Below are 24,405 nucleotides of genomic sequence, written 5' to 3'. Positions count from 1 at the left end.
TAAAGCTAGGGCATGAATGCTGTTATCTCACTCCAGTTATTTCTTGTCCGGCAAATAGGTCAACATTGAACTTGAGCAATGGTGAAACAGAGTCAGTGAAAACCATGATCGTCCATGACGATGTGGAGAGTGAACCTGCCTTGACTCCTTCTAAGGAGGGCACCTTAATTGTCCGACAGGTATTGCTTTTCCTTCCCTGTGCAGTGCTGCACCTTTTCTGTGCTCATTAACCCACTCGCTCATTCACCCATGCTGTTTCTACATTATATTTGTTGTTCGTATTATCAAGACACAGCTGTAGTGAATTTCAGATGAGCAAGTTGTTCGATGCATGCAGAGGACAGTAGCCCTTCACCCCTTGCTACTGTTTTGCATGCTTTCCAGTGACACCCATGGCAGCACCATGCAGCATACCTCAAAGTCTGTGGGAGAGAAGGTAGTAAAGCTGCAGGAGTGTGGAGCAAGTACCTTGAGCAAGAACTTTGTGTAGTATACCATAGAACCAAAGATTGCTTTCAGGAGTGGGGCTGGGAGGGAGGCTGGGGGGGAGCATTCAGGAGGTTTTTTTTTAAATGGTTTTGAAGCTGTAGTTGAGGGCACACAGACCACCCAGATGACATACAGACACACGCACGTACGTACAGATTCATGCAACAGTTAGTGTGGGGGAATAGAGAAGCAAAGTAGGTGGCGAGGCAGAGAATGTGGACAGAGCTAGAGCGCTGTGTTGTTGCCTTGTGATTCCAAAACTATTGCATTCTTGTGCCTCTGAAAGATTATGATTCCCTGCTTTTAAATGAGCTTGTGTGTTAATGAGCGTGCTAGCTTATAGGAGTTTCCTCAGTAATCGCATTTCTGAATTTCACAACTGAATGCCAATTTCTTAATTGAGCCCTCTGGTTTGAAAATTAAGATTTCATGCTTTTTGTTTTAAATAGTTAGCTGAAGGCATTCACCAGACAGTCCAAGCTGGTATCTGTGTAGGTTTTAAGTTAGTTTTAAACAGAACAATAGGGGAAGAAATCCCACCCCCCACCCCCAAAAATGTGCTTGTCCGCGTTGCGGTGGAAGACTTACCAGCGCAGTTACTCTTCTGTTAATTAGTGGAACTGGCTGTGCAAGTCAACCACAGGAACTAAGCTTTTGCTTGTCAGAAGAGGTGGGAATTTGCTGAATTCTAATAGCTCTGCCCACTTTCCCTTTCCATCCAGGCATCAAGGCATGGATTATCAGCTTATATTTTTAAATAAATAAATAAATCAGTAACTAAATGTAAAAAGGTAGGAAGCGAGCGAGGGAGAGAAGGAGAGAGGTTGTTAGGGATATAGACCGTTAAGCAGCACTTGAGCAAGACAAGTGTGCCTGTTTTTTCTACAGAGTACAGTTGACAAAAAGCGTGCCAGCCATCATGAGAGCAATGGCTTTGCCGGTCGCATTCACCTCTTGCCAGATCTCTTACAGCAAAGCCATTCCTCCTCCACTTCCTCCACCTCCTCCTCCCCATCCTCCAGCCAGCCGACACCCACCATGTCCCCACAGACACCCCAGGACAAGCTAACTACTAATGAGGTATGTCTTACACCACAGCTGGCTGCTTTCGTAGGGTTATAGCAGCATTGCCTAGTAGCTAGTTTGCAGAGGAACTCCAGCCAATCTCCCCTGCTTTTTTTTTCTGTCACCTTTGTTCCCACCCCGCAAATAACACATTTCAGTTCTGTGTAAGAAGCCCTTAACTCTAGAGCAGTCCCACGCCAAACTTGCCAGTATACTATTTTTGCTTCCTCTTAGTGAGTCATTAATTGCATGGCGTTCATTTTAAACTAAACTTGACTACTGCATTTTCAAGCCAATCCTCTTTTATTTTTTAATTCTGTTTTATTCTGGGAGCAGGCTAATTGCAAGCAGTGTGCCTCTTAAAAATTAGCGGTTAATTTTGGCTTTGTCAGTAAAGGCTGGGCTAGTAACTCCGCACGTATGAGGAGCTGCTTGTGGAAACTCTCCCTTTGGGAGAGGGATAGGAAGCGGCAGCGGCTGTGGAGGGATTTTGCTCTTAAAAGCTTGCCACACGGGGCTGGGTGAACAAATCAGGTGTTGCCCAGGAGGGTTGTAAAAGCCTGGGGTATCGTTGTTTTGGAATATAATGAATGGGGGAAAATCTTTGGGTTTTTTCCAAGTATGTGTGTACTCTGACAAGCAGCTGCATAAAGATGACTGGTCTCCACCAGTGCTGGTTCTGTCCAGGTGGAGAAGCAAGGCTTTGCCACGGGGGAAGCTCCCTCTTGCTGCCCTGGGCTGATTCTGGGACGGTGCCTTCCCTTACTCACCAAGTGCTGGTGGACAAGCCTGGTCCTTCACATGTGCGTAACCTCGTGCTGCAGAGGAGATGCACACATGTGAACAAAGGGCATCGTTCACCCCATACCAACCCTAGCAGTAAGCGAGGAACCCGGTGTGGTGGCTCCACTCCCGGCTGGGTGGCCAGTCTGGCTCTTGGGGAGAGCCCCTTCCTGTATGCAAGCAGGAGTGGTACAGAGGGAGCAAAACTCAGTGAAAAGAAGCTACTGCTTCTCAGGGTAGAGCTGTCCTGCCACGTAGGCAATCAAGTGGTGTGATGAGAAGGAGAGGTTGCGGTGAGCTGGGTAGGCTGATGGCAATACACGTGGTTACCACAGGATGAAAATGCTTCTGAACCGCGTAGCAGGAGGGCAGGTGGAAGGATTTCCTCCTAGAAATTCAGTTAGCATAATACTTAATTTTCAGCTATGCTTCATTGGTCTTTGATCTTTCTAAAAGCACACTCTTGTAGGTTATAGATATCAGTTGATTGATCCAGAGATATGCTCGCTCATGACTTTGATCTAAGCAATAGCAGGGTTCAGTCAACTCAGCTTAGGAAGTGGTGGCTGTGGCAATGGCTGGTGCCAAAGGAGCCTTTTAGTACTGAGCTGTGCAGGGGAGCGATATACTCCTAAGACCCATTACTATTTTTCTGCAGAGAGTAGAGACTTAGAAAGATCAGAGGTTGAAGATTGCTTGCTGATGATGAAGTATCTCTAGCTACCTTTGCATAAAGCTGAGCAAAAACCCAGTACTGCTTGGTATAACTTACCCACATGCACACCATTTTTATATATATATCTATATATGTACACACACACACTTTTTTTTCCCCCACTTGTCCCATTCTGCTTCAGTATGCAATGTTGTCACTATAATACTAAACTGGCAAGGGTTTAAGTCATTCCATTTCCACTTTTAACACTTCATTGTTTCACTTGTCTTCTTCCTTTCTTATATGTTTTTTCATGTTTAGACCACATAACTCAGCAAGCACCAGTGATCTTATCCACCACATACTCATAGCGTCATATCACCGTTTGCTACACCTTCCACACTAATGAGCCCCTTTGTTCAATACAGGTTTAATATGTTGCTTTGTCAAATAAAGGTGGAAGAACCTGCTGCAGCTTTCTGGCAAGAGGCTCAGGTTAAACAAAATAGGGAGAACAAACAGTAGGGGACATTGAAACACAATCCATCACAGAAGTGAATGCTTGATCCCAGATGATTCTGATTTTGGTGCACAAGCCAAGAAATCAAACTTCTTAATTTATTAAACTAGCTCACTTTAGGAGATGCTTCATAAATTCAAGAGTTGTAGGTAGTGGACAGCTTGCAGATAAGATAGTATACATACATTTAAGCAGATTTAAAAAAAAAAAAAAAAACACACCATTCCCTTACTTTGTGCCTGATTGTAGTGGCCAGTCCTAAAAATCTTCGCCAGCAGCTGAGGTGACAGGGACGATGATTTAGCTAATTACATTCTGCTGTAACATGTGCAGTGTGCATATGTATCTAGTTCAGGTGTGGTGCCTGCAGTGCGTTGTGTATCTATAAAGGAAGTATAAAAGCTCGGGGAGGCTCTGTAGCATAATTCTGTAGTGACTTTAAAATGTTGGTTGTTGTTATCCGTGCTTTTTATTGTCATTAATATTAATAAAGTTGAAATTTACATTGCAGACTCAGTCCGCTAGTAACACACTCCAGAAACACAAATCTTCCTCCTCCTTTACACCTTTTATAGACCCCAGATTACTACAGATTTCTCCATCTAGTGGGACAACTGTGACTTCTGTGGGTAAGTAAAGTAGCTGAAGATGACAATTGAAAAAGAGTTCAGTGACTTTAGTGGCTCTTTAAAGTACTTATGAATGTTACCATCATGCTTTTTATTTGATTTGCAATGGATTGCATAGTTTATTTCTTTCTCCATTTACATTTCTTACAAAAAGGAAGACTTGCTCAATATTCTCAGTTACTGATTTGGGCTGTTTGGTGTAAAGAAAATATGGCCAGAATTTAGCACCTAAGGGTTATTACATGCACTTTACTTTTCTTTTTTTCAGTAGGATTTTCTAGTGAAGCAATGAGATCAGAGGCAATAAGGCAAGACCCTACAAGGAAAGGATCAGTTGTCAATGTGAATCCCACGAATACACGGCCACAGAGTGATACCCCAGAGATCCGGAAATACAAGAAGAGATTCAATTCTGAGATACTGTGTGCTGCCTTATGGGGTAATGCAAACCTGTTCCTCCCTAGTTTCCTGCACTTCTGAAGTGCAGGCGTGCCAGTATGGGCTTCCAGTCTTTGAGAACGTATCTTTGAAACCTTAGCTGTTTCTCTGCATTTATTCTACGCTTGTTTACATCTTTTTATTGCAAAAGCTGATTATTATTATTCTGCTTCTGCTTTAATATAACTTCCCACTGCTGTATATATGCTTCTGATGCACAGTTCAGACTTCGTCCAGCTGATCGGGCTGTCTTTTTCTCTCTAGCCCCCATTAATACACCTCTTGCAACGTTTGGGAACTTGTGGTCGTTTTTGCATTGTACACCTGGTGCACATGGGGTGCACCGTGTTTGAAAAATAATCATCATCTTGAGCCTTTTGCTAATGCATTGCTGCGGATCTTGGTTAAGATGTGTTTCATAAGACTACTTTCCACCTCAGTCATCAGTTTGTGTAGGAAGGAGGGAGGGGAAAGAGAAGGGTAAGAGGGATGTTTTCCAGTGTGAGACTGTGGCTTGGTTTCGTTAAGAGTGGTTAGTGCAGAGGGAAGCTGGGTATGGGATGTCAGCTGACCAAGCGTGTCTGGCCTCCTTGTCACAAGGGATGATTTATGTCGGTGTCAGGCAATTAGTCAGGATCCTACACTGGTGAAAAGCTTAGAGCAGTGCCTGTTACTTGCCACAATGTGGAATCACTGCTGCGCCACCCAGTGAAAGCTTTTTCTCTGCTGTGTCATTTCTTTATTGGCCACAATCTATGTGGTCACCTGAATTTTTTCATTAACTAGATGTTAATAGATGATGCTTGTGTATATTATGTACATATTTATCTAGTATCCCTAAACTTAACAGACTGTAAATGCACATGCATGTCATTTAAAAAAACTATGAAGAAGAGAGTTGGCCATTCCCGAGTCACGTGATGACTGTATAGGTAACACAGTGCACTTTTGTTGTTTACATTTTCACAGGCTTTAGTTCTCTCTTGGGGTTATTTCCAGCATTTCTTGATTCTCAGAACAGCACTGTTGTCCTATCCTTTTTGCCTGCAAAGCCATGTCAATTGAATAGCTCTCCCGACACCTGATCTTCCTATCTGGTGTTTTCTTTATTTCCAGAATTTACTGGTAAGAATTTTTACCCCAATGCTATTTCTGCATGTATTCATACGAATAATTCTCTGGTAAAATGAAGACTTGTGCAAATGTAAACTTCCAGGCTGTGAGAGGGTGAAGGCAGAGAGAAATCGTATGAGATCAGTAAAGATGACTCATAATTTCTCTGATCTGCCTTGTTTTGCCAGCAGCAATTTGTGTTAATGGTTTTACATTTCTTTGATCTACGTATCTGACTTAGGGCAGTTTAAAGTATAGGTGTAGAATCCTAGAAGTGTTTTACAGCTTTAACAAAGCACTTCCTTGTTGAACATTTAGGGCTAAACTGATGGTGATGCAAGCTGGTACACATGCTTATTTCTTGATAAGGTTTAGCTTCCTTTACCTTAAGCAAATTAAGCCATTTCATGGTGCTGTTCCTTATTCAAAAAGAAGGGGGCTTGCTTTGCTTTTTTTGCTTTGCTTTTACCAGTGGTAATGTCCTAGTATCTGGCAGGTTGCTGATTGCATTAAGTCTGTGATGCTGTTTCTTCTAGTTCTGAGTGGTGAAAGTCACTGTGAATGACATGGATGCAGTAGCATAGATTTTTACACCCAGCCTCCACCGAGAGCCCGTACTTTTTCAGGAAGCATTTCCATTTGCTTGAAAGAACAGAACTGCTTAATTGTAGGGTGGCGGTAGAAGAGCTCTGCTGGCTCTGAATGAAGACAGCGCCTGCATTTTAAAATACAGCCACTGCTTGCTGCCAGCATAGCACCACATTAGTTTCATCTCAAAATGCATATAGCTAAGGGAAGGGGTTGGGGACGGGTGTGCATATAAACTTGAAGCAGAAACAACTGCACTGCAAAGGCAGCAGAAGAAGAGATGAGGGTGGAGACGGGAGCAAGTGATCCTTGATGCACAAAGAGGGGAAGGGATCCTGAGGGGGCAGTTTGCCTGTGGCTTGCTTTGAATTGTAATCCATGCTGGAAAAAATACAAAAATACGTGTCGAAGCTGAAGCACTTACAGCTTTAGTCAATGGGTCCTGGAGCTGCAGGAAGGAGACCGACTGCTGTGTTCTTCCTTGGCTGGTTTGGTGCTGCTGCTGCCTGTGCCAAGCCTGGATTCAGTCCGTGTCTTGCTCTCCCTGCTCTCTTCCGCCGGTTCCCAGTTTGAGGATGGCTCCCAGTATGGGAGATGGTTGATGTGAAATGCCCCCAGGGCCTGTGGGATGGGAGCTAGCAGATGCAGACTCATGTGGGGGGATGTGGAGGCAGGAGGAGGGCAGGAAAGGAACAGAGAAGGCGTCAGTAGCTGAAGGAGAGCCCAGCAGGGGTGCGTGCCCTCTCCCACGATGGTCTTTGTGCCTGCCAGCGTCCGCAGGCTCTGCTGCCTGGAGGAGGCAGAGGAGGAGTAGCAGAGCAGCAAATCTGAGCAAAGAGGAGGTGGTTTGTGGGGACTGCTGTGATCTCTGAAGTTTCCTCACTGAAAAGGCAAGAGGAAAATTGAGATGCATGATGTTTTCTGACCTCTCTATGGGCTACTTCTGTTTTTCTCATCTGGACAGAGGCTTTTCAGAGTGCCCCAGCATCAGCAGCATAGGCCCCTTCCCCATCATTACCTCCTCCTGGCTGCAGCTCTGCTCCCCTCTAACACCCTTGTCCCCTTTGGGAGACACCTCATACCCTCTGGGTTAGGGTGAACATGCTCTCCTTCTTGCAAACTGCTCCTGTGTCTGGTAGACAGGGTGTTGTTTAGGTAGCATTCCTCGTCCTTGTGAGCAATGCCCTTTTTCGATACTGTGAGAAGGCATGTCCCTGCTCTAGCTGCAGACCGCACCAAGACAGAGATTCTGTGCTTTGGGCCCACGTGCCACATTAGGAAAGGTTTTTACGGGATCAGCCCGGATGATACCTCCACTGGCACCAGTATAGTTATATGTGGGGATTAATTGTCTGATTAGGGATTAAGGCCGTTAAACAATATAAGTATGATCGCCTTGTGTGAGTTTCGCTTTTCTTATTTCATTACTTTATTGTGCTTAAGGATGACAAGTTTTACATTGGGATTGCAACATAGAAGTCTAATAAAGCAAGTCATGCATTTGGTTTGTTTTCCATTCCCTGTACCATATATGACCTGTTTCTGCACAATTTGTGGGGTCGTAGGCTGAAACACCATTGCAAATAAATAGTAATGAAATTTAAGAGTGATAATATATTGATAGGTTTTTAAAACCTAGTCTCATATATATATTTATTAGTAAAAAAATTGGAATTGATTTTAAATACTAAGGTTTTGTGAACTCTTGGAAAGTGTTCCAGTAGATGTGGTCCTTTGTAGAAAGTAGCTAGCCTACTGACTTTTCTCATCTGTATTTCCTTGATCTTTAGGAGAAATCTGTGGAAACACAAGATTACTGTAATTTCTCTAGTTTTAACATTCAGATGGAAAAGATTGTTGGGAAGCTGAGGACCAGTCGTGTGCCTATCCTTTTACAGGAGGGCTGCACCAAAATCTCTTTCTCCCAGTGGGGACCAAGCCCCTACCACTGCTTTTTTGCCATGTCCTTGTCAAGAGCATCCTGTTACCAACCCTCCTACCAACAGTTAATACATCTTTGGAATATATAAGCTTGGGTACTACTTTGTGCCTCACCCCTCCTCCAACATTAGTGTGCCTTTTTGTTTGGGAACTAGTGCTCTAGAAAGCTCTCCATGGTCTACCAGTCTCACTGTCTTGAACACTGCAATTTGGTGTCTCTAGTCACTGTGAGCGGGGTAATGAAGACAGCCTCTACATCACGAGATCTTTTAGGCTGCAGGCAGCTGAGACCCGACCAGCAGTGGTTAGACCTGCTCAAAACAAAACAGTTGCTATATTGAGTATCAGTTCATCAGAATATGTGGAAAATCTGCCTACTAACTTGGATCTCTGTTTTTGTTTCTTCTAGGAGTGAACTTGTTAGTGGGCACTGAAAGTGGTCTGATGCTGCTAGACAGAAGTGGTCAGGGGAAGGTTTATCCGCTCATCAATCGAAGACGATTCCAGCAAATGGATGTACTTGAAGGGCTGAATGTCTTGGTGACAATTTCTGGTAAAGTTAACTTTCAACATGGTTTTTTTCCCCCTTCTGGCACGGCATGGCAGAACGCTTTTCTTGGCAGGCTGTGCGTTGAGGGGGAAGTCCTGACTTGACTGAAGCCAGTGGGTTCTCTGAGTCTACAGATGGTTTCTGCAAGTGAATCACTTTCCACACAACGGCCTGTGCCTGCTTGCCCCCTGCCCTTCCTCCTGTGGCGTGGCTTTTAAAAATGCTGCATGGGTTGGGGAAAATGTCGCCTTTGTTTGTTCAGTGTTTGGGACCTGTAAGTTAATGTTTTGTGAAGTTTGTAAAAATGGCATTCTTTCCCCCTGTCATGATTACTTTCAGCCTGGCTTCTTTATAACCAAAACATGATTTGCTGCTTGGGTTTAAAGACGGCTTTTGTGTTAAAATGTGTAGAATGGGAAATGCTCTTGGCAAAGTAGGGAAATAAGAGTGATGTGCAGCAAGTGTGTGTGTGTTTGAGGGAGGGGAGTACAATGTGTACATGATGTGGAGATTACCAGTGTGAGAAGGCAGATCGGTGCAGCTTTTGGCCTTGTCTCTTACTGGATGCAACTGCAGGTGGCAAAACAGCGGGAGATGAAGGGTGGTGGTGATAGTTGTGTTTGTTTTGTGTGCGCCAATGAAAAATGTGTTTTATGAAACTTGAGGTTCCAGACTCTCTGGCTCCAGAGAGTTATTGCATAAGGTTATTCTGCTGTTAAGCAACTTGATGTGGTGGTTCACAGTTAATCTTTATTCACAGGTGTCATTCAGCCATTTACCTTTCCTTTTGTTTTAGTTTGTGAAATTAGCCTTTGCTATGCTGCGCATGTGTGACAGAGAGAGGATGTTACGTGAGATTTTGCTTAGTGGCCCCTGTGTTGTTGTTCAGAGTCACCCAAAATTTTTACTGAGGCTCCAGAGCCCCTCTGACTCCACTGGAGGAGCTCTCTAGCTCTCCCAACACTTGTACAAAAGGACACACACTTAAAGAATTTAATGCACTAGTGGTGTTATACTACTACAGGTCCAAAGAACTGTGCCCATGCTGGTGTTGTCAACATGGGACTTCGTTTTTGTCTTCAAAAAACACATTTTATTGGCTTGTTGCTTGCTGCGTTCTCAGCTACAGCTATGCTGTGAAATCTTTAAAAAGAAAAGATGAATCATGGAGGGTTTAAAAAAACACAACCTGCTGTGTGTCCTTTTGATGTCTAACACTGTACACTGAAATGTAAGCTGTTTGAAAAGCACTATTTGATAGAGTTTATTCTATAGTAGACCTTATAAACAAAAATATTTCATAAGCCAACTTGTGTAAAATCTGTTGGTTTGAAGCATATCCTACACAGATGACAAGTATCTGTGATTCAGTCTTGTGTGTAATTGTTTTAAGTTTATTTACATTTATTGTCAGTCATGATCTGAGTACCCTGACACATCCCGTTTTCTACAAAACTATTGCTTCCTCTGTGGAGACACGCTACACTAGCCCTTAAGGGTTAGTTAGCATCAGCTGATCTTTGGCTGGTTTATGCCTTCATCTCTGTCCCATCTCATGCATTTTGTGGGAGGTTACTGGAGTACCAGGCAGGAAAGCGGCAACCCTGCCCACCGAGAGGCACGGCAGGGGGGGCACACTTGGTGAAACCGTGATGCTTTTATGCTCAGGCCCCCCTTACTTTCCTGTTCTGCCTTCTGTGCTTCAGTGCTCAATTTTAAGCCACCCTCGTGCTCAACTTCTCTTAGTGTCTATTTATAGTGAATTGCTCCACCTCTCCAGGCAAACTGGGAACACTGACACAGAGATCTGTTTCTGCAAATGGTGCGTTTTGGCAGCTTGGTTACGAAGCTGCCTCCCAGCTTTGTCCCAGGACTGCTACTGCTCTGCTAGGAGCATCGTTCAGCTCCTACGGCGCTCTCAGCCGTACGTTCCCTTGCCGTTTCTGGGAAGTGATGTGCTGATGGTGGTGAGGTTTGAAAAGCGTCACCACTCTGTGCGAAGAAGTTGCAGCGCATAAGGATTTCAAGGGGATTGTCACCTAAAATTGCTTTTAATATACACTCTTTTGAGTCTGGAAACCTGAAATCAGTTCTTCCCCCAATATATATCTCAAATATAAAACTTGCTGACAGCAAAGTTTTTGATACTGAGATACTGAGCTGCTACAGCTGGTGCAAGAAAACTTGGCAGGCCAAAGCAAGCAGTTAATCGGTTCTTCAGCTCATACTGTTGGGAGGCAAAACCATAGTTTTCAGTGCTCAGGTGATACAGTGTTGAGAGTCATAAGAGCGCTGGAAGCAACGACGTGCATACAGAACATGCTCCGCTTGTAGCTCCTTGAGGGTTTTGCCAGCCCAATGGGCTGATGGTGGCACTTGGGAAGGTAGGAAGGGATGACAGAGTAGAAGAACTGGTTGGGATCTGCCTGCTTAATAATTAAAAACCATAGCGACGATAAAAACAAAAACTCAATGTAGGAAAAAAGACTTTGCATTTGAAACGGCATCAATGGGAGAACCAGAGCAGGGAGTTCTCATAGAAGTCACTGGCTGTTCAGTTTTTGTGATGGCTGGAGCAGAGTTTGCTTTCTTATTTCACGGCCATAACAAGGTCCTGCTCTTTTCATATCAGGCTGCTAAAAGGCAGAGGAATTTCCTGTCCTGTGACTTTCCGTGTGGTCTAGACACTAAAGCACAATGGGAACACACTTGAGATATTCCTCTGTTGTTCTGAAAAATGTTTCTGGTTGGAGAGAAATACCCTGGTGCACATCATGTGAACCAGAAATAAAAAAAAAACATTAGCCACGTGCTGGGAAATTCCCATGTGTACTGTTTGTTCTGAGTCTTCAAGTTTGACTAAGCTACTGGGGAAGCTAAAGCCATGAAAATATCTGAGGGAGAATTTGTCTCCCAGTGCACAGGGACTTGTGATGGTTTTAAAAACATTTGGTGCCTTGTACTGACCTTCAGGTCTCCTGTGCCCTCTGAGCTCTTCCACGCCCAGAACTGCAGTGCCTTCTGGTCTGGACTGTGTTCCCTATTTGAGTGTTTCTAAGTATCGTTTGCAGTATTTTTATGGGAGGACCTTTCCTCGGCCAGCTGCAGGACTTCTGGGAATACTGTTTCCTGCTCTGGTCCCTTTCCCAAATTTTACAGGGCTATGGCAGTGGTGGGGCTTTATTGCTTTATGAAACTTGGCTTAATAAATGTGAAGTCAGGCAATAAATCAGGGTTCTCATTTACTGCCAGATCTGCTGTCACATTTGTAGTAGGGATAAACAAAGGACAGTGCAATGTTACTTCACGTTTCATTTGGTGCCATCAGAGCAGAAAGGCTTTTAAAATTAAATAGCAGGTCCAGTATTTGAAAATGGATCTCCAATTCCACTTCAAATTTAAGCTCAGTGAACAAATTTTTCGCTTTGAAACTGCCTCCTCTTTTTCTCCTGCCCTTCCCTGTCCAAGTAATCATAAAAAGATCTTTTAGGCTGTGTGTCTTCATAACAGAAAGACTTGTGGCGCTGGAGCCCATGGAGCAGCCTGTTTGCAAGCTGTGCTTCCCCATGTGCTGCCCCAGCCCTTGCAGCTGCTTTTCTGGAGGAGCCCAGCTCTTTAGGGGATCTCTTGCTACCAGGGCAGGGGCTCTGTGCCAGCTCCAGGACCCCAGTGCAGAGTTGGCTGGGCACAGTAGGATGATTTCAATGCTCGGGCTTCGCATCTTGCCATAACCTGTATCCCCTGATGCTGTACGCTTATCCCCATCTCCAAAATGAGCAGCCATGGTGAACTAATCCATTGGCTGGCATACGAAAACTGAAAACACAAATTAAAGATGTTAGCTAACTGCTATAGCTGGATCTGGCTGGCAGGCTGCCAGGTGGTCCATCTTGACAGGTCGTGGCTTTCCACAGCACTGTGTCACTTGGCCAGCGCAGCACTGACTGCAGGACAGGTCAGCTGTCTCCTCTCAGCTCCAGGGGCCATGAAAAACTGCCCACAGTCACACAGCTTCCTCATTGTGGCTGGTGAAGCACCAGCATGGAGCCACTCCATTGACAAGTTGGGTCCCTGAGAGCATCTCCTGTTTCCTTTCTGAGTTCAGGGACCTTTTGGAGCCTTATTATATGGCTCCTAGTCAAAGCAGAGACAATCTCTCTTCTTTGCCTCCAGTTTCATCTGTGGGACCCTAATGGCTTTGGGCAGCAAAGCAGCTGGCAGAAGGAGGATGCAAGCTTTGAGTATGTGCACTAGGGCCACCTTCTCGCTAGTTCAGCAAATGCTTTGCAGGCCGTTGGTTGTTGAAAAATCACTGATAAAATTTATCATGAACCTCGCTCTGCATTCAGGAAGGCCTTCTGGTATTGAGAGTCTAAGCTGTATTTCGATGACCGTGGCAGATGCATTGTCAGTTGAAGATAGGGCAGCCTGGGCAAGCAGATTCTCTCACCTGTGGAGAAGAAACACCTCCTCCAGCTTCTGTGTGCAGCCTGATAAGTATTACACCCCTTGCAGCACAAGGGAAGGGCTGCTGACAAAGCAGTCATCAGCTTTTAGCAAGCAGATGAACTTTGCACGGGCCGTGTGAAATTCTCTCACTGCTATTTCAGATATTGTACATTTTTCCTTGCAACAGAACTGGTATAACATGGTTCAGTAGTACAATCGTTGAGTGCTGTTGTTTGGTGTGCTTTGCCACCAGGGCAATAATGAACAATCTTAATAAAACTTGTCCAGTTTCTGTCTCCAAGAATGATGTAAGGGATGAAAATGTCCTGGTCACTAACTGGGAAGAATTTGTAAAATACTTTTAATTACCATATCCTCCTTTACTTTTGCTTCCTCCTTTCAAACCAGTCCTACTCTCTTCTGATAGCTTTATAGATAATTTCGGGCCTCACATTCTAGCCTGCTGCTCTCCTACAGTTTTGCACAAAAAAGAGCCGTTCCGACTCAGCTATATATATTTTTTTAAAAAAAAATTCTTTTTTTCATCCTGGTGCATGACTCTCTGGTGCATTTTTTGTGGGAGTATAACCCTTTTCTAATAAAAGTTGTTTGCGTCCTAAGAACCAGACAACTTTCTCTTGAGTTTGTCATTTTATGTTCATGTGGTGGTACCACGTGTTTCTGTCATTGATTATCGGGAAAGTGTGTAATTGGGTGGAGTCTGGAGTATAGCTGTTGTGGTTGTAAACACTGCTGTGGTTGCAGTAGTTTCTCCTTCGTTGTAATTTTGGTTTGCTCTTTGGGGCTTCCTGTTTGCTTGGGCATGGTTTCTTTGCGCTTACCTTCGTATGGAGACAAAACAATCTTTTTCATTTTGTGGCCAGGTAAGAAGAACAAGTTGCGAGTCTACTATTTGTCCTGGTTAAGAAATAAAATCCTTCACAATGACCCTGAAGTAGAAAAGAAACAGGGCTGGACAACGGTGGGCGACTTGGAAGGCTGTGTGCACTATAAAGTTGGTGAGTAGCAAATGCAGTAATCAAATTGTTGGGATAAAACCATCTGAAAAGGGAACTGCAGTGTGTGTAGCTGCTCGGCTTAAGATTTGGTTTTATATCTAGCTGTCGTCCCTATCCCTCAGGGTGAACTTTTCTGGCAAAGCACCAGAATAGGTGGCAATTTACTGGGTTAAACTGAATATGTGAAAGGTTTTGTGGTGGGATGCTGGGCTGTGAACCAGAGTGGGTACAAATCCCCATCTATCTCCTTCTCGTGGTGGATGCAGCTTCCAGGAGAGTGCTAATATGGACAATGAGGGCTGGTAACATTTTGCCACCTCTGTTAGACCCTTTTGGTAACAGAGGGACTCTTGTCAACCAGCAGCTGTTCTCTTCACTGACAGGTTTCCCTGATTTACCATGGTGAAATCACATACTAGAATGGAATGAAAAAAAGTCTCCTCTTTAATGCAGATCTTAAAAACTGGGGCGGGGGGGAAAGGAAAGGAAAAGAAAAGAGAGTGGGAGGAGAAAGCAAGCCCAGCTAGTGCATGAGCTTTGGAGAGGCATCTGGGAACAGAAGCATATGTTTAACTTCAAGATGATTCATTGATTCCCCTTAGCTCATTAAAATTTCTAGTGCTGTCTTAGGTCGACTGCAGTACACTTATGGGATGAAGTGTGTTTTCACTAGGCAGGTGCCTTTGAGTGGTTTTAAGTCATTTCAGTGGATTTGGCATAGAAACTTTCACGAAAACTAATGAAAGACATGTAGCATTCACTGTCAGCAGAGTATGCAGTGAGCGCGCTGCCCTGCAGGTGGGGATATGAACCAAGAGCTCTTTCTCCTGCGTCAGTCTCATGATACATCTTAACGGGCCCTGGATGTTGCCTTTGATTTGGTTTTCTCCTAAAAGACAGCTCCGTTCCTTTCCAGCTCTGTCAGTCAACGTGGAACAGCAGCAGTTGGACTGAGCTCAGTCTCCCCCTGTCACGTGTGTGCTCTTGGAAAAACCTGCTAGTGGGGCGTAATCAGGATGGCAGTAAATGACTGCTGAACCAGGAGTTTGACCCTCAAACCAATTAATAATGTATTTCTCTGGTATCATACCCCAGGGTGTCAGCAGCATAATGAAGTGGCCTGTTAACAATACATTAACAGCTATTGAAAGGAGGCTTTCCAGCAGGGAAGCGTGTGAAACAAAGAGCATTCTCTTCCAGATGAAGAGGGGTTTGTTACCCTGGGCTGCAGCCTGGCACTGAACTTCCCTCTGAACCATAGATGACTTCTTCAGGTAGTGAGAGGCCTCTTTGACAGCTGCGCTTCAGTTCCCAAGAAGGATGAGCTCTGCCAGTAGTAGGGCTCCCAGTCTGGAGGCTGCCACCGAGGCAGCTGGCAGTGATCACTTCCTTGTCTCTTTGATGCAACAGGGATCTTGGACATCAGGGTGAAGTGGTATTTGTGGATCTCGGTTGCTTCAGGCAATTTCTGGCTCCTCTGAATGATAAATTGCTCTTTTGAAACTTAAGATTTGGGTGAATTCCCAGATAGCACCCAGAGCAAAGAGTAAGGATTATCAAAGGTTTCCTTTCACAGATAAGGTGGTTTTGTTCAACAACCCCCTCTTCCCCGAGAAAAAATTCCAAGAAATCTTTAAGCTAGACAAGACTGAACAAAAGCTCTGTTTTTTCAGTCAGTACAGCTGTGGAGGTTGAGAGACCTTTTTTTTTGTCTGTTGAAAAATTGTCAAGTCCTTTAACACTTAGAGTACAGTAGTCTTTCTTCCCTGCAGAGTAAACAACGAGCAAGTAGTTGCTTTGTCTCCCTGTTACCTACCAAGAGACAGCAACTGCAGGCCTGTACAGCAGTAAGATATCTAAAAGTCATTAAAATAGTATTTATTAAAGAAATGTTGTTCTCACAAGATTTTCACTCCTGCCATCGTTCAAAATCCGTTTTGCTTGGGAGACATAATGGCAGAAGGTGAAGGTGCACAGAATTACTCAGTGATTTGGAAAAGTGTCATATTCCCCTAAAACTTGGGGTAAAGAGGCAGAAACCTCCTGATGTTTCTTGATGTCATTCAAATGATAATGATTTTTTTTCTCCCTTCTTCCCCAAAAAGAGCGCTGGAAGGAGGTTTACAAAGCTCAACATTTAGAAGTCTCTGTGATCTGTTGCTTCCCCAATCCAGATGGAAGTGCAGATCCAGCAACATTTCTTGAATGGCCATTTCTGGACTTTATCAGTTCCCTCCTGAAAACGGAAGTAGTGAACAGGGCTTTTTTTGATGGTTAATTTAGCCAGCTGTTTGAACACGGGAACAGACATATATTTGAGAATTTGTGGATCAGCTATGTCATGACACCTTATAAATAAAGTCTTTGGACTTTTTTTTTCAAATTAGTTATCGCAGGCTTTAGGGACAAAGAAAAGTGCTCCACTAGCAAACTTCCCATTTGCTTTTGAAATGGACTTGTTTCTTAACTTTATATTTCAGTTCCCCTTTTTCCCTCCTTTCCCATCGGCAATTTTGCCATCAGCTCTAAATACCGCTGTCAGTGCTGTGACTGGAACTGCCAATACGCTCTGCCACAGTCATAGGCTTATTTTATTGGAAATGTCCCTGTCTGAAAACCAGCTTTCTTGTCTTGATGAGTAAGCACTGTCTGATGTGGAGAAAAAAAAAGTGTAAATAAGTGTATACCAACTAGGTAATTCAAAACATGGTGATGGGTTCAGTTACCGATAAGAGTAATTATTTTTGTGCATAAATGCACCAAAATGCTTAACTACATAGAATTAGCAATCCTAAAATACAGCGTTCCTGGAAACCTCCAAATCTATGTAAGTATAGAGAAATATTGTCATTTTCTGCTTTCTTGAAGTAACTGGAATGACTTTGGAATTACTGCTGAATTCTTTTTTGTTTGTTTTAATTTCAGTAAAATATGAAAGAATCAAGTTCTTGGTAATTGCATTGAAGAGTTCTGTGGAAGTCTATGCATGGGCACCAAAGCCATACCATAAATTTATGGCCTTTAAGGTAACAGTATATTTCAGCTGTATGTAGGATTTTCATATAACCACTTGCAGTTACCCCTTTTACAAAAATGCTCTGACATTTTATCATAGCCATCTTACAAGTTCTTTGGTCGATCTGCCATGAACTTTGTATTACATTTTAATTGAAGAGATTTTTTAGCTCTAAGAGGCACTACACTTAAAGTTCTAAATTGTAACTGAGCGTAAACTAATAATCAAAATGAGACAATATCACAACTGTTTGTTTCATCTCTATAAATACAACATGAGGCAGAGAGAAGTGAACTGAGTCTAAACGACTTCATCTGAGCAGACCAAGTCATTAAGTGAAACTTGGCATTGTTATTTTTTTTGAATGCAGCATGAATGAAGTTAGGTATGATTACCTAATCATACCTAACTTGGTATGATTGGTATGATTACCAGGCTGATATGCAAACAGTCAGTTACTGTCGGTTGTGCAGATTGAAGTTATTGCTATGGGAGTGTCAAACTGCCCTGAACTTTGGGGAAAACAATTCTTACTAAAAACCAAACAGACCAACTGAAGTAAACCCCACAGAAAATAGCTTACAATATGTGACTGAAATGCAACAGGTTGCAGAGTGATCTGCCCTTGTCCATGAGAGACCTGTTAGCCTCTGTGGTCTGGTGGATGGTGGCCAGAGGGATGTGGGAGGGATAAACCCATAATATGTGCATTAGAGCACATGTTGTTTTTATAAACAATGTTTTTATAAAACCCACTGTGGTTCTAAGCAGAAAGGTAAATCTCACTCGTGGTTGTCTTACAGTCATTTGGAGAATTGGTACATAAGCCATTGCTGGTGGATCTAACCGTAGAAGAGGGTCAGAGACTAAAAGTGATCTATGGCTCCTGCGCTGGCTTCCATGCTGTTGATGTGGACTCAGGATCGGTCTATGATATTTATCTACCAACACATGTAAGGGCTGCTGCTGGGGTTGGGTTTTTTCTTTCTGGTTTTTCCCCCTCTTCCTTTCCTCAGGTGACCAATGTGTCAGGCTGCTCTGTGAATCGCTGCCAGATGCTAGCAGCGGTAAATTGGGCGGAGGATGTCCAAGCAGATGCGGCCACCTGTGCTTAGGGGCTTGTGCCTCACTCTGTCTCCTCTCCTCATGGTCAGAATGTCTCCATGGTTGGGAGCTGCCCACTCAGATCTGATGTGGGCAAACATGACAGTTTCTGGCGTAGCAGTTAAATGGCCGAGTGCGTTGCAAATGCCCAGCAGAGTCTGCAGGGAAGATGGCAGTACAAAAATGACATGTCAGCCCACTGTTGGCAAAGGCCAGGTGGCCTTAGCTACCAAAGTTTCCAGTTGTTCCTTGTACACAGAGGTTTCAGATGGGCCTGCAGTGTGTGATGCACCTCCCCAAGCACTATTCACTACAGTGCAGAGGTCTGAGGTCTGCATCTGGGCTGCTTGCCCCAGGCTACCTTTCTGCCCATGGAAAGGAATGGGTACTCCTGGTTTTAGATGTCTGCCGTGAGATGGGAGGGTTTGGGCCTCAAAGATTTCCAGGTCTTTGCTGTCACTGCGTAGGGTGTCTAGCTTGGGGAGAGCAGAGCTAGCGCTTCTGAAGTGAGTGAATCCCCAATGTGCTGTCAGCCAAAATAAAAAGCCAGCCCACACTTTCTCTCAGTGCAAGCTTTGTGGCATTAAAACAAAAGGCTTCCTCTTCTCTTCCATCTCTGTAGATCCAGAGCAGTATCCAACCTCACGCAATCATCATTCTCCCAAACACGGATGGGATGGAACTACTGGTCTGCTATGAGGATGAAGGAGTTTATGTCAACACGTACGGAAGGATCACCAAGGATGTGGTTCTGCAGTGGGGAGAAATGCCAACTTCAGTTGGTGAGTGCTTGGGCAGAGTCAAATACAATGTGCCGTTACGGAGTGTGAATGTGTGCATGCGGGCAGAAGGAAGGTGCATCACGTTTGACTTCAGATTCAGAAGCAGCGATGCTGTAGTATTCCTGGGAAACAGCCGCACAAAGTGGAGAGTAATCATATGGATCTGTTTTCTATTGAGTTTTTAAGAATAAAATCCAAACAAGCAAGTTGTGAAATTCAGGAATGAAAAACATTTAATAAACAGCAGGGCCTCAGTGGCAGCTACAGATTTTTTGCTGGACAGCCACAAAGTTGTAGAAACCTTTCAGTATAAAGTCATGTAAGGTGGCAGACGGGTAAGATATTATTATAGGTAATTCTATGTCGATAATGGCTGTATCTTGGATTTGAAGTGTTTACTTGAATTCACCCACAGATTGCTCATCTATCCTAGCATGTTAATTCTCCCAAATCTCTCCAGTTCAAAATAAGGAAGTCTTGAGATTGGGAGCAGTGAGTGTCATAAAACGGGCATAGATTTGTTACAGACACAAGTACGCACCAGGATCCCTCTTACTGCCTGTGCTGTTGTATTTTGATGCTGAGCGTAGCATGGGCTGCGGTCACACCCTCCCTTTGGGAGGCAAGCACATTGAGTTTTACGTGCTTTGGAATGGATGCATGTATTGGGAGACGACTGCTGAGAGCTGTTCAAGCAACACAAACAACAATGGAGAAGGAAATCTAAAGAAGTTTCATGCACAGCATGTCCATCCTGTGGTGACTGACTCTTGACTAGATCTAAATGGAAGCAGCGTTTATCAGCTGGCAAGTTGCAGAGCTGTTGGGGACTGGAGTGCCTGTGAAGTAAATGGCGCTGAGGCAGCCAACACCATCTGAATATCTCATCTGACAATTTTGGAAGCTATTTGGCCCAGTTACCACTAGTGACACATTTAAAAACGAGTACATTTCCAACATGATGGTATGGGCAATGTTACAGGTGTGCATTACACTGTCATAGGTAATTTGATTTAATTTCACTGAAAATTTATATGAGAAAAAGTCTATAAAATGGAAGCACTACAAAATTAAATACTTTTTAATTTTGCTTGCTAAAAGCTATTGTTCTTCTTTGTATTTTTCTGTTAAGTATGCATGCAAGTCAGAGGCAACAGCTTATTCTTCATTAAGTTCCCATATGCTGTTCTTGGCAGTGTTCCTAAGACTATCCATCAAATTGCTTTTTGAATATACCTTTTCATAATGCTGGTGACTTTCTCCTTTATTTTTTTTTGGTTTTGTTGTTGGTATTCTTTTTTTAAACTGCTATCAAGAACAGATTTTTTTCCTCATGCTACTACTAATCTGTTTTCCCCAGTGACACCCTTAAGGAAAAATGCTTGATTTTTTGCTTTATTTGTGCACAAAGGAAAGCGGTATGACAAATAATAGTATTTCTACTTGGAGAGCTTAATGTGAACCTCTTTTAAGATATACAGAGTACTTTTGAGACCAATTGGCTTTCTCAAGAAGGAGAGCAGGTTCTTGAAGTATTGCTCCTATTAAAGGAAGCTAGCACTTTTTTTTTTATAAGTTTTTCCTTTCCCTCTCCCCTTTCTCTGTTTTTGCTGACAAACTCCTTCAAGGAGGGAAAATAACACTGTAAGACACAGAGCTGGTACTGGGGACATACTGGATTGGATGGGTTTAGTCTGTTTAAACCTTGGGTTCTGCTTCTCCTTGCCAACACCTAATTAGCCAGTCTCTTTGCCAAACTTGGAAGAAGAAGCCTGTGTAAAAACTCAATGTTCCTTCCATTTAGCGGAAGGTTGGAAGGTTCCCATTGTGTCATGAATGCTTGGGCAAGACATATATTACTAATGTGGAAAACCCATGGGGAAATAAAAAAAAAAAAGGTATTTTTAGGCATCGTGAAGATGTTGAGGACAGAAATAGCACTCTGAACATGTGTCTGGTTATAAGAAGTACATGCAGGTCATTTTTAACTAGAACGTGTCAGTATATTCCTCTGCTTTTTCAATTCCTCCACGTTGCTCTCTACCTGTCCTAATGGTCTGCGTGCTGTGTTTTCTTTCCAAAGCATACATCCGATCCAACCAGATTATGGGCTGGGGAGAAAAAGCTATTGAAATACGATCGGTGGAAACTGGACATTTGGATGGTGTGTTCATGCACAAAAGGGCACAAAGACTCAAGTTCTTATGTGAGCGCAATGACAAGGTATAACTCATCCCCCCGCTATTTTCTCGCCAAGATGGTAAACGTGTACTTTAACTGGGTACTTCTGGTGGGTTGACCTTGACCAGCAGCCAAACACCCACCCAGCCTCTCTCTCACTCCTGTTTCTTGTGGGATGGGGATAAAATAGAAGGAAGGCAAAAGGACTCATGGATCACGATAAAGACGGTTCAATACGGACAGCCAAAGCTGCACATGCAAACCAGGCAAAATGAGGAGTTCATTCACGCCCTCCCGTTGGCAGGCAGATGTCCTGCCACTTCTTGGGAGGCAGTGGTTCAGCACACGTAACCCTTTCTTAGGAAGACAAATGTTCGTCACCACAATGTCCCCGTCCCCCCCCCGTCCTCTCCCTTTCCCTGAGCTTTTATTGCTGAGCATGATGTTACATGTTATGGGATATCCCTTTGGTTGGTTTGGGTCATCTGTCCCAGCATTGTCCCCTCCCAGACTCTTGTCCGTCCCTGGCCCAGTGGCCTTTGAGGGGCAAGTGGGCTGGAGAGAAAGCCTTGATGCTGTGCAAGTGTTGTTCAGCAGTAGCCAAAACTCTGGTGTGTTAACAACTCTGTTAAGCCACAAATGCAAAGCCCAGCACTCTACAGGCTGCTATGAAGAAAGTCAACTCCGTCCCTGCCAGATCCAGCACGGGCACTGCAATTACACTATAAATGTCAGGAGCAGTAAAGGCAGGTTAGAGCCTCTGTCCTCCCTGTTGAATTTACCGATCTCTTTTCACAGGTTTTCTTTGCCTCCGTACGGTCGGGTGGAAGCAGTCAAGTCTATTTCATGACCCTTGGCAGGACTTCTCTTCTGAGCTGGTAGAAGCGGTGGGATTTGGCGAGGAATTGCTGACATCCAGAGTCTGAGATCTTCATAACTCGGAATTATTTTCAACTGGAGTACAGACCTGCACTAATGCAGCACTCTGTGTAAATGTGTGTGCAGGCATCACTGGTGTTAGGTTTCTTTTTGTTTTTCAACTGAGGCTGCGACGCAGCTGGTGCTGTAAAGATATTGCCATCAGGTGCTACAATGTCGTTGAGATTTGGGATCACGCTAGAAAGCTACAGGTCTTCTTTTCCCTTCAGCTCCAGGATTCCTAGGCTTTGAAGGACTCTGTCTGTTAGTGGTAAAACAGAGAGGCGGAGAAAAAGGCAAAAAAACCCAGACTTGCCATGAGCATGCTGTTGAGAAGACAGGAGGCAGGCAAGAGAAGGTGATAAGTGGAGTAGAGAGTCAGACTGGCTGAAACAGAGGGCAGATCTAGTCTAGTAACGTTAACAATGTATTTAATTGACATTTCTTTTTTTGTAATGTGACAATATGTGGACAAAGAGGAAGGTGGAGGTTTTAAGAAGTTAATATTTATAAAATGTGAAAGACACAGTGACTAGGATAACTTCTTTTTGGGGACAGGGAGGGTGGGAAGGGGCTTGGGGTGGAATTCTTGGTTTTATTTGTTTCTGCAGTTTTATTTTGGCCTGGCCAATAACTTTAGTAATTTTCTGTGTACCAGGTATTGCCTGAAACATGTGCAGATGATAAAAAAGGAAAAAAAAAAAAGGAAAAAAAAAAGAAAAAAGGAAAAAAAAGAAAAAATATTTCATTTTCTATAATGATTCTGTGTTAGGCCAGAACTTGGTTATGTCACAGTATTAGCACTGCCTCAGTTAAAGGTTTAATTTTTGTTTAAACCTAGAAGTGCAACAGCAGTTTTACCACAGTCTGCACTCGCAGAACTTAAAAAGAAAAAAAAAAAAAGAGAGAAATAAAATCCAAACTACATATGTTTATTTTTTGTGCCTACCTCATTGTTTTTAATGCATAAAATAAAAGAGGTGGTTTAGTTTATACATTTTTAGATGAAAACCATTAATGTCTAATTTAATCTTAATACCAAAACTACCAGATTGAAAGGTTTCTGACTGTTATTGTGTAGCAAGTTTCAGCAGGAGGAGAGAGTGGTCCGTTGGGGCACTAGTGGTAGCGGTATGGCAGTGAGACACTGATTAATGTAATTTGCTTACAAAATTTGGTAAAGCAAGCATTTTTTTAAACCAGTTTCATCTTTAACAGAAGTCTGAATTTAGCCTAAACCAGAGGTTTTACTATTCTAACATGTGGGCTTAGTAACAGGCAGGTAAAAATAACTAGGCTAGTTCTATAAACTGTTAAATGTTGTAGGAACCATTTTGGGGCGGTGATGTTTTTCTTTTTTAAGAATGCAATGCACTAAAACTCTTTTAAGAATGTAGTTAATACTGCTTATTCATAAAAACAGCGTATACTTGTGTTTAGATGTAAGATCCCAGCTCTGGCTTTTTTTCTTCCTTTTTTTTTTTTTTTTAAGTCAGTTTTATTTTATGAATAAGTTCTGACATTTGTAATAAATGTCTTGAGAGTAATAATTTGTTTAATGGCTACATGTTCATTACTTGAGAAACCTTGAGTGTATAATAATCCGTTGGTGTTGTAATAATGCGCAGTGTCATGATTCAGCCATTTTCCTTTTTGTTTTCACTTTTTTTTTTTTTTTTAAATTCCTTTGATGGGGTACTTTGTTGACAGCTGCCTTAAGCTGTTCATTCAGTGAACAGGCTCTCAGTGTTTCATGGGCTTTGTCTTCTGCTGCGGTTAACTTTCCTTCATGGCATGACAGGTAGGGCTTTTCAAACACGTATTCTTCAATTCAGTCAAGCTGATGGCTCGAGCGACTGGTCACACAATCAAGTAAGAGCCAAGAGCACCGAGTGTGCAAAGCTCAGACTCGACAGACCCTGCTTTTGGTGTCAAATCTGACTGCTGTAAATCCTTCAACCCCAATCAGCGTTGCTGCTGAAGACTCTCCTTTGAGCATCGTAGATGGTTGAAAAGCGAGCAGTAAATGCGTACCGCCAGCGCGCGCACGTGCACACACACCCCACACACCCCCCAAAAGAATAAAAACTCAAGAAAGCCTTACATTTGCTGGCGGAGGAGTACCTAGAACTATTTTTTTTTAATTGTATGACTTTCGGATAGCG

At 43.3% G+C, this 24,405-nt stretch overlaps 1 protein-coding gene across 16 annotated transcripts in view; it reads left to right on the top strand.

The window, feature by feature from the left end:
* Positions 1 to 23,794, top strand: part of MAP4K4 (mitogen-activated protein kinase kinase kinase kinase 4) — a 162,571-nt gene extending 138,777 nt beyond the window's left edge. For 7 of the 16 annotated variants that reach the window (XM_075092580.1, XM_075092535.1, XM_075092521.1 and 4 more), the window contains 11 exons: positions 59 to 179; positions 1,378 to 1,569; positions 4,024 to 4,141; positions 4,410 to 4,580; positions 8,631 to 8,774; positions 14,105 to 14,239; positions 17,165 to 17,265; positions 18,059 to 18,208; positions 18,982 to 19,141; positions 21,225 to 21,364; positions 22,121 to 23,794. In XM_075092580.1, coding sequence (XP_074948681.1) covers positions 59 to 179; positions 1,378 to 1,569; positions 4,024 to 4,141; positions 4,410 to 4,580; positions 8,631 to 8,774; positions 14,105 to 14,239; positions 17,165 to 17,265; positions 18,059 to 18,208; positions 18,982 to 19,141; positions 21,225 to 21,364; positions 22,121 to 22,204 — 1,516 coding nt within the window. In that variant the 3' untranslated portion in view covers positions 22,205 to 23,794. The remainder of the gene's footprint in view (positions 1 to 58; positions 180 to 1,377; positions 1,570 to 4,023; positions 4,142 to 4,409; positions 4,581 to 8,630; positions 8,775 to 14,104; positions 14,240 to 17,164; positions 17,266 to 18,058; positions 18,209 to 18,981; positions 19,142 to 21,224; positions 21,365 to 22,120) is intronic. The other 9 variants (XM_075092588.1, XM_075092574.1, XM_075092582.1 and 6 more) reach the window with 3 other exon arrangements.
* The last annotated feature ends 611 nt before the right edge of the window (positions 23,795 to 24,405 follow it).

Source organism: Phalacrocorax aristotelis, chromosome 1 (genome assembly GCF_949628215.1).
Source record: "Phalacrocorax aristotelis chromosome 1, bGulAri2.1, whole genome shotgun sequence".
Classification (NCBI taxonomy): domain Eukaryota; kingdom Metazoa; phylum Chordata; class Aves; order Suliformes; family Phalacrocoracidae; genus Phalacrocorax; species Phalacrocorax aristotelis.
The sequence above is the reverse complement of the archived record's forward strand: the minus strand, read 5'-3'. Positions and strand labels throughout refer to the sequence as shown.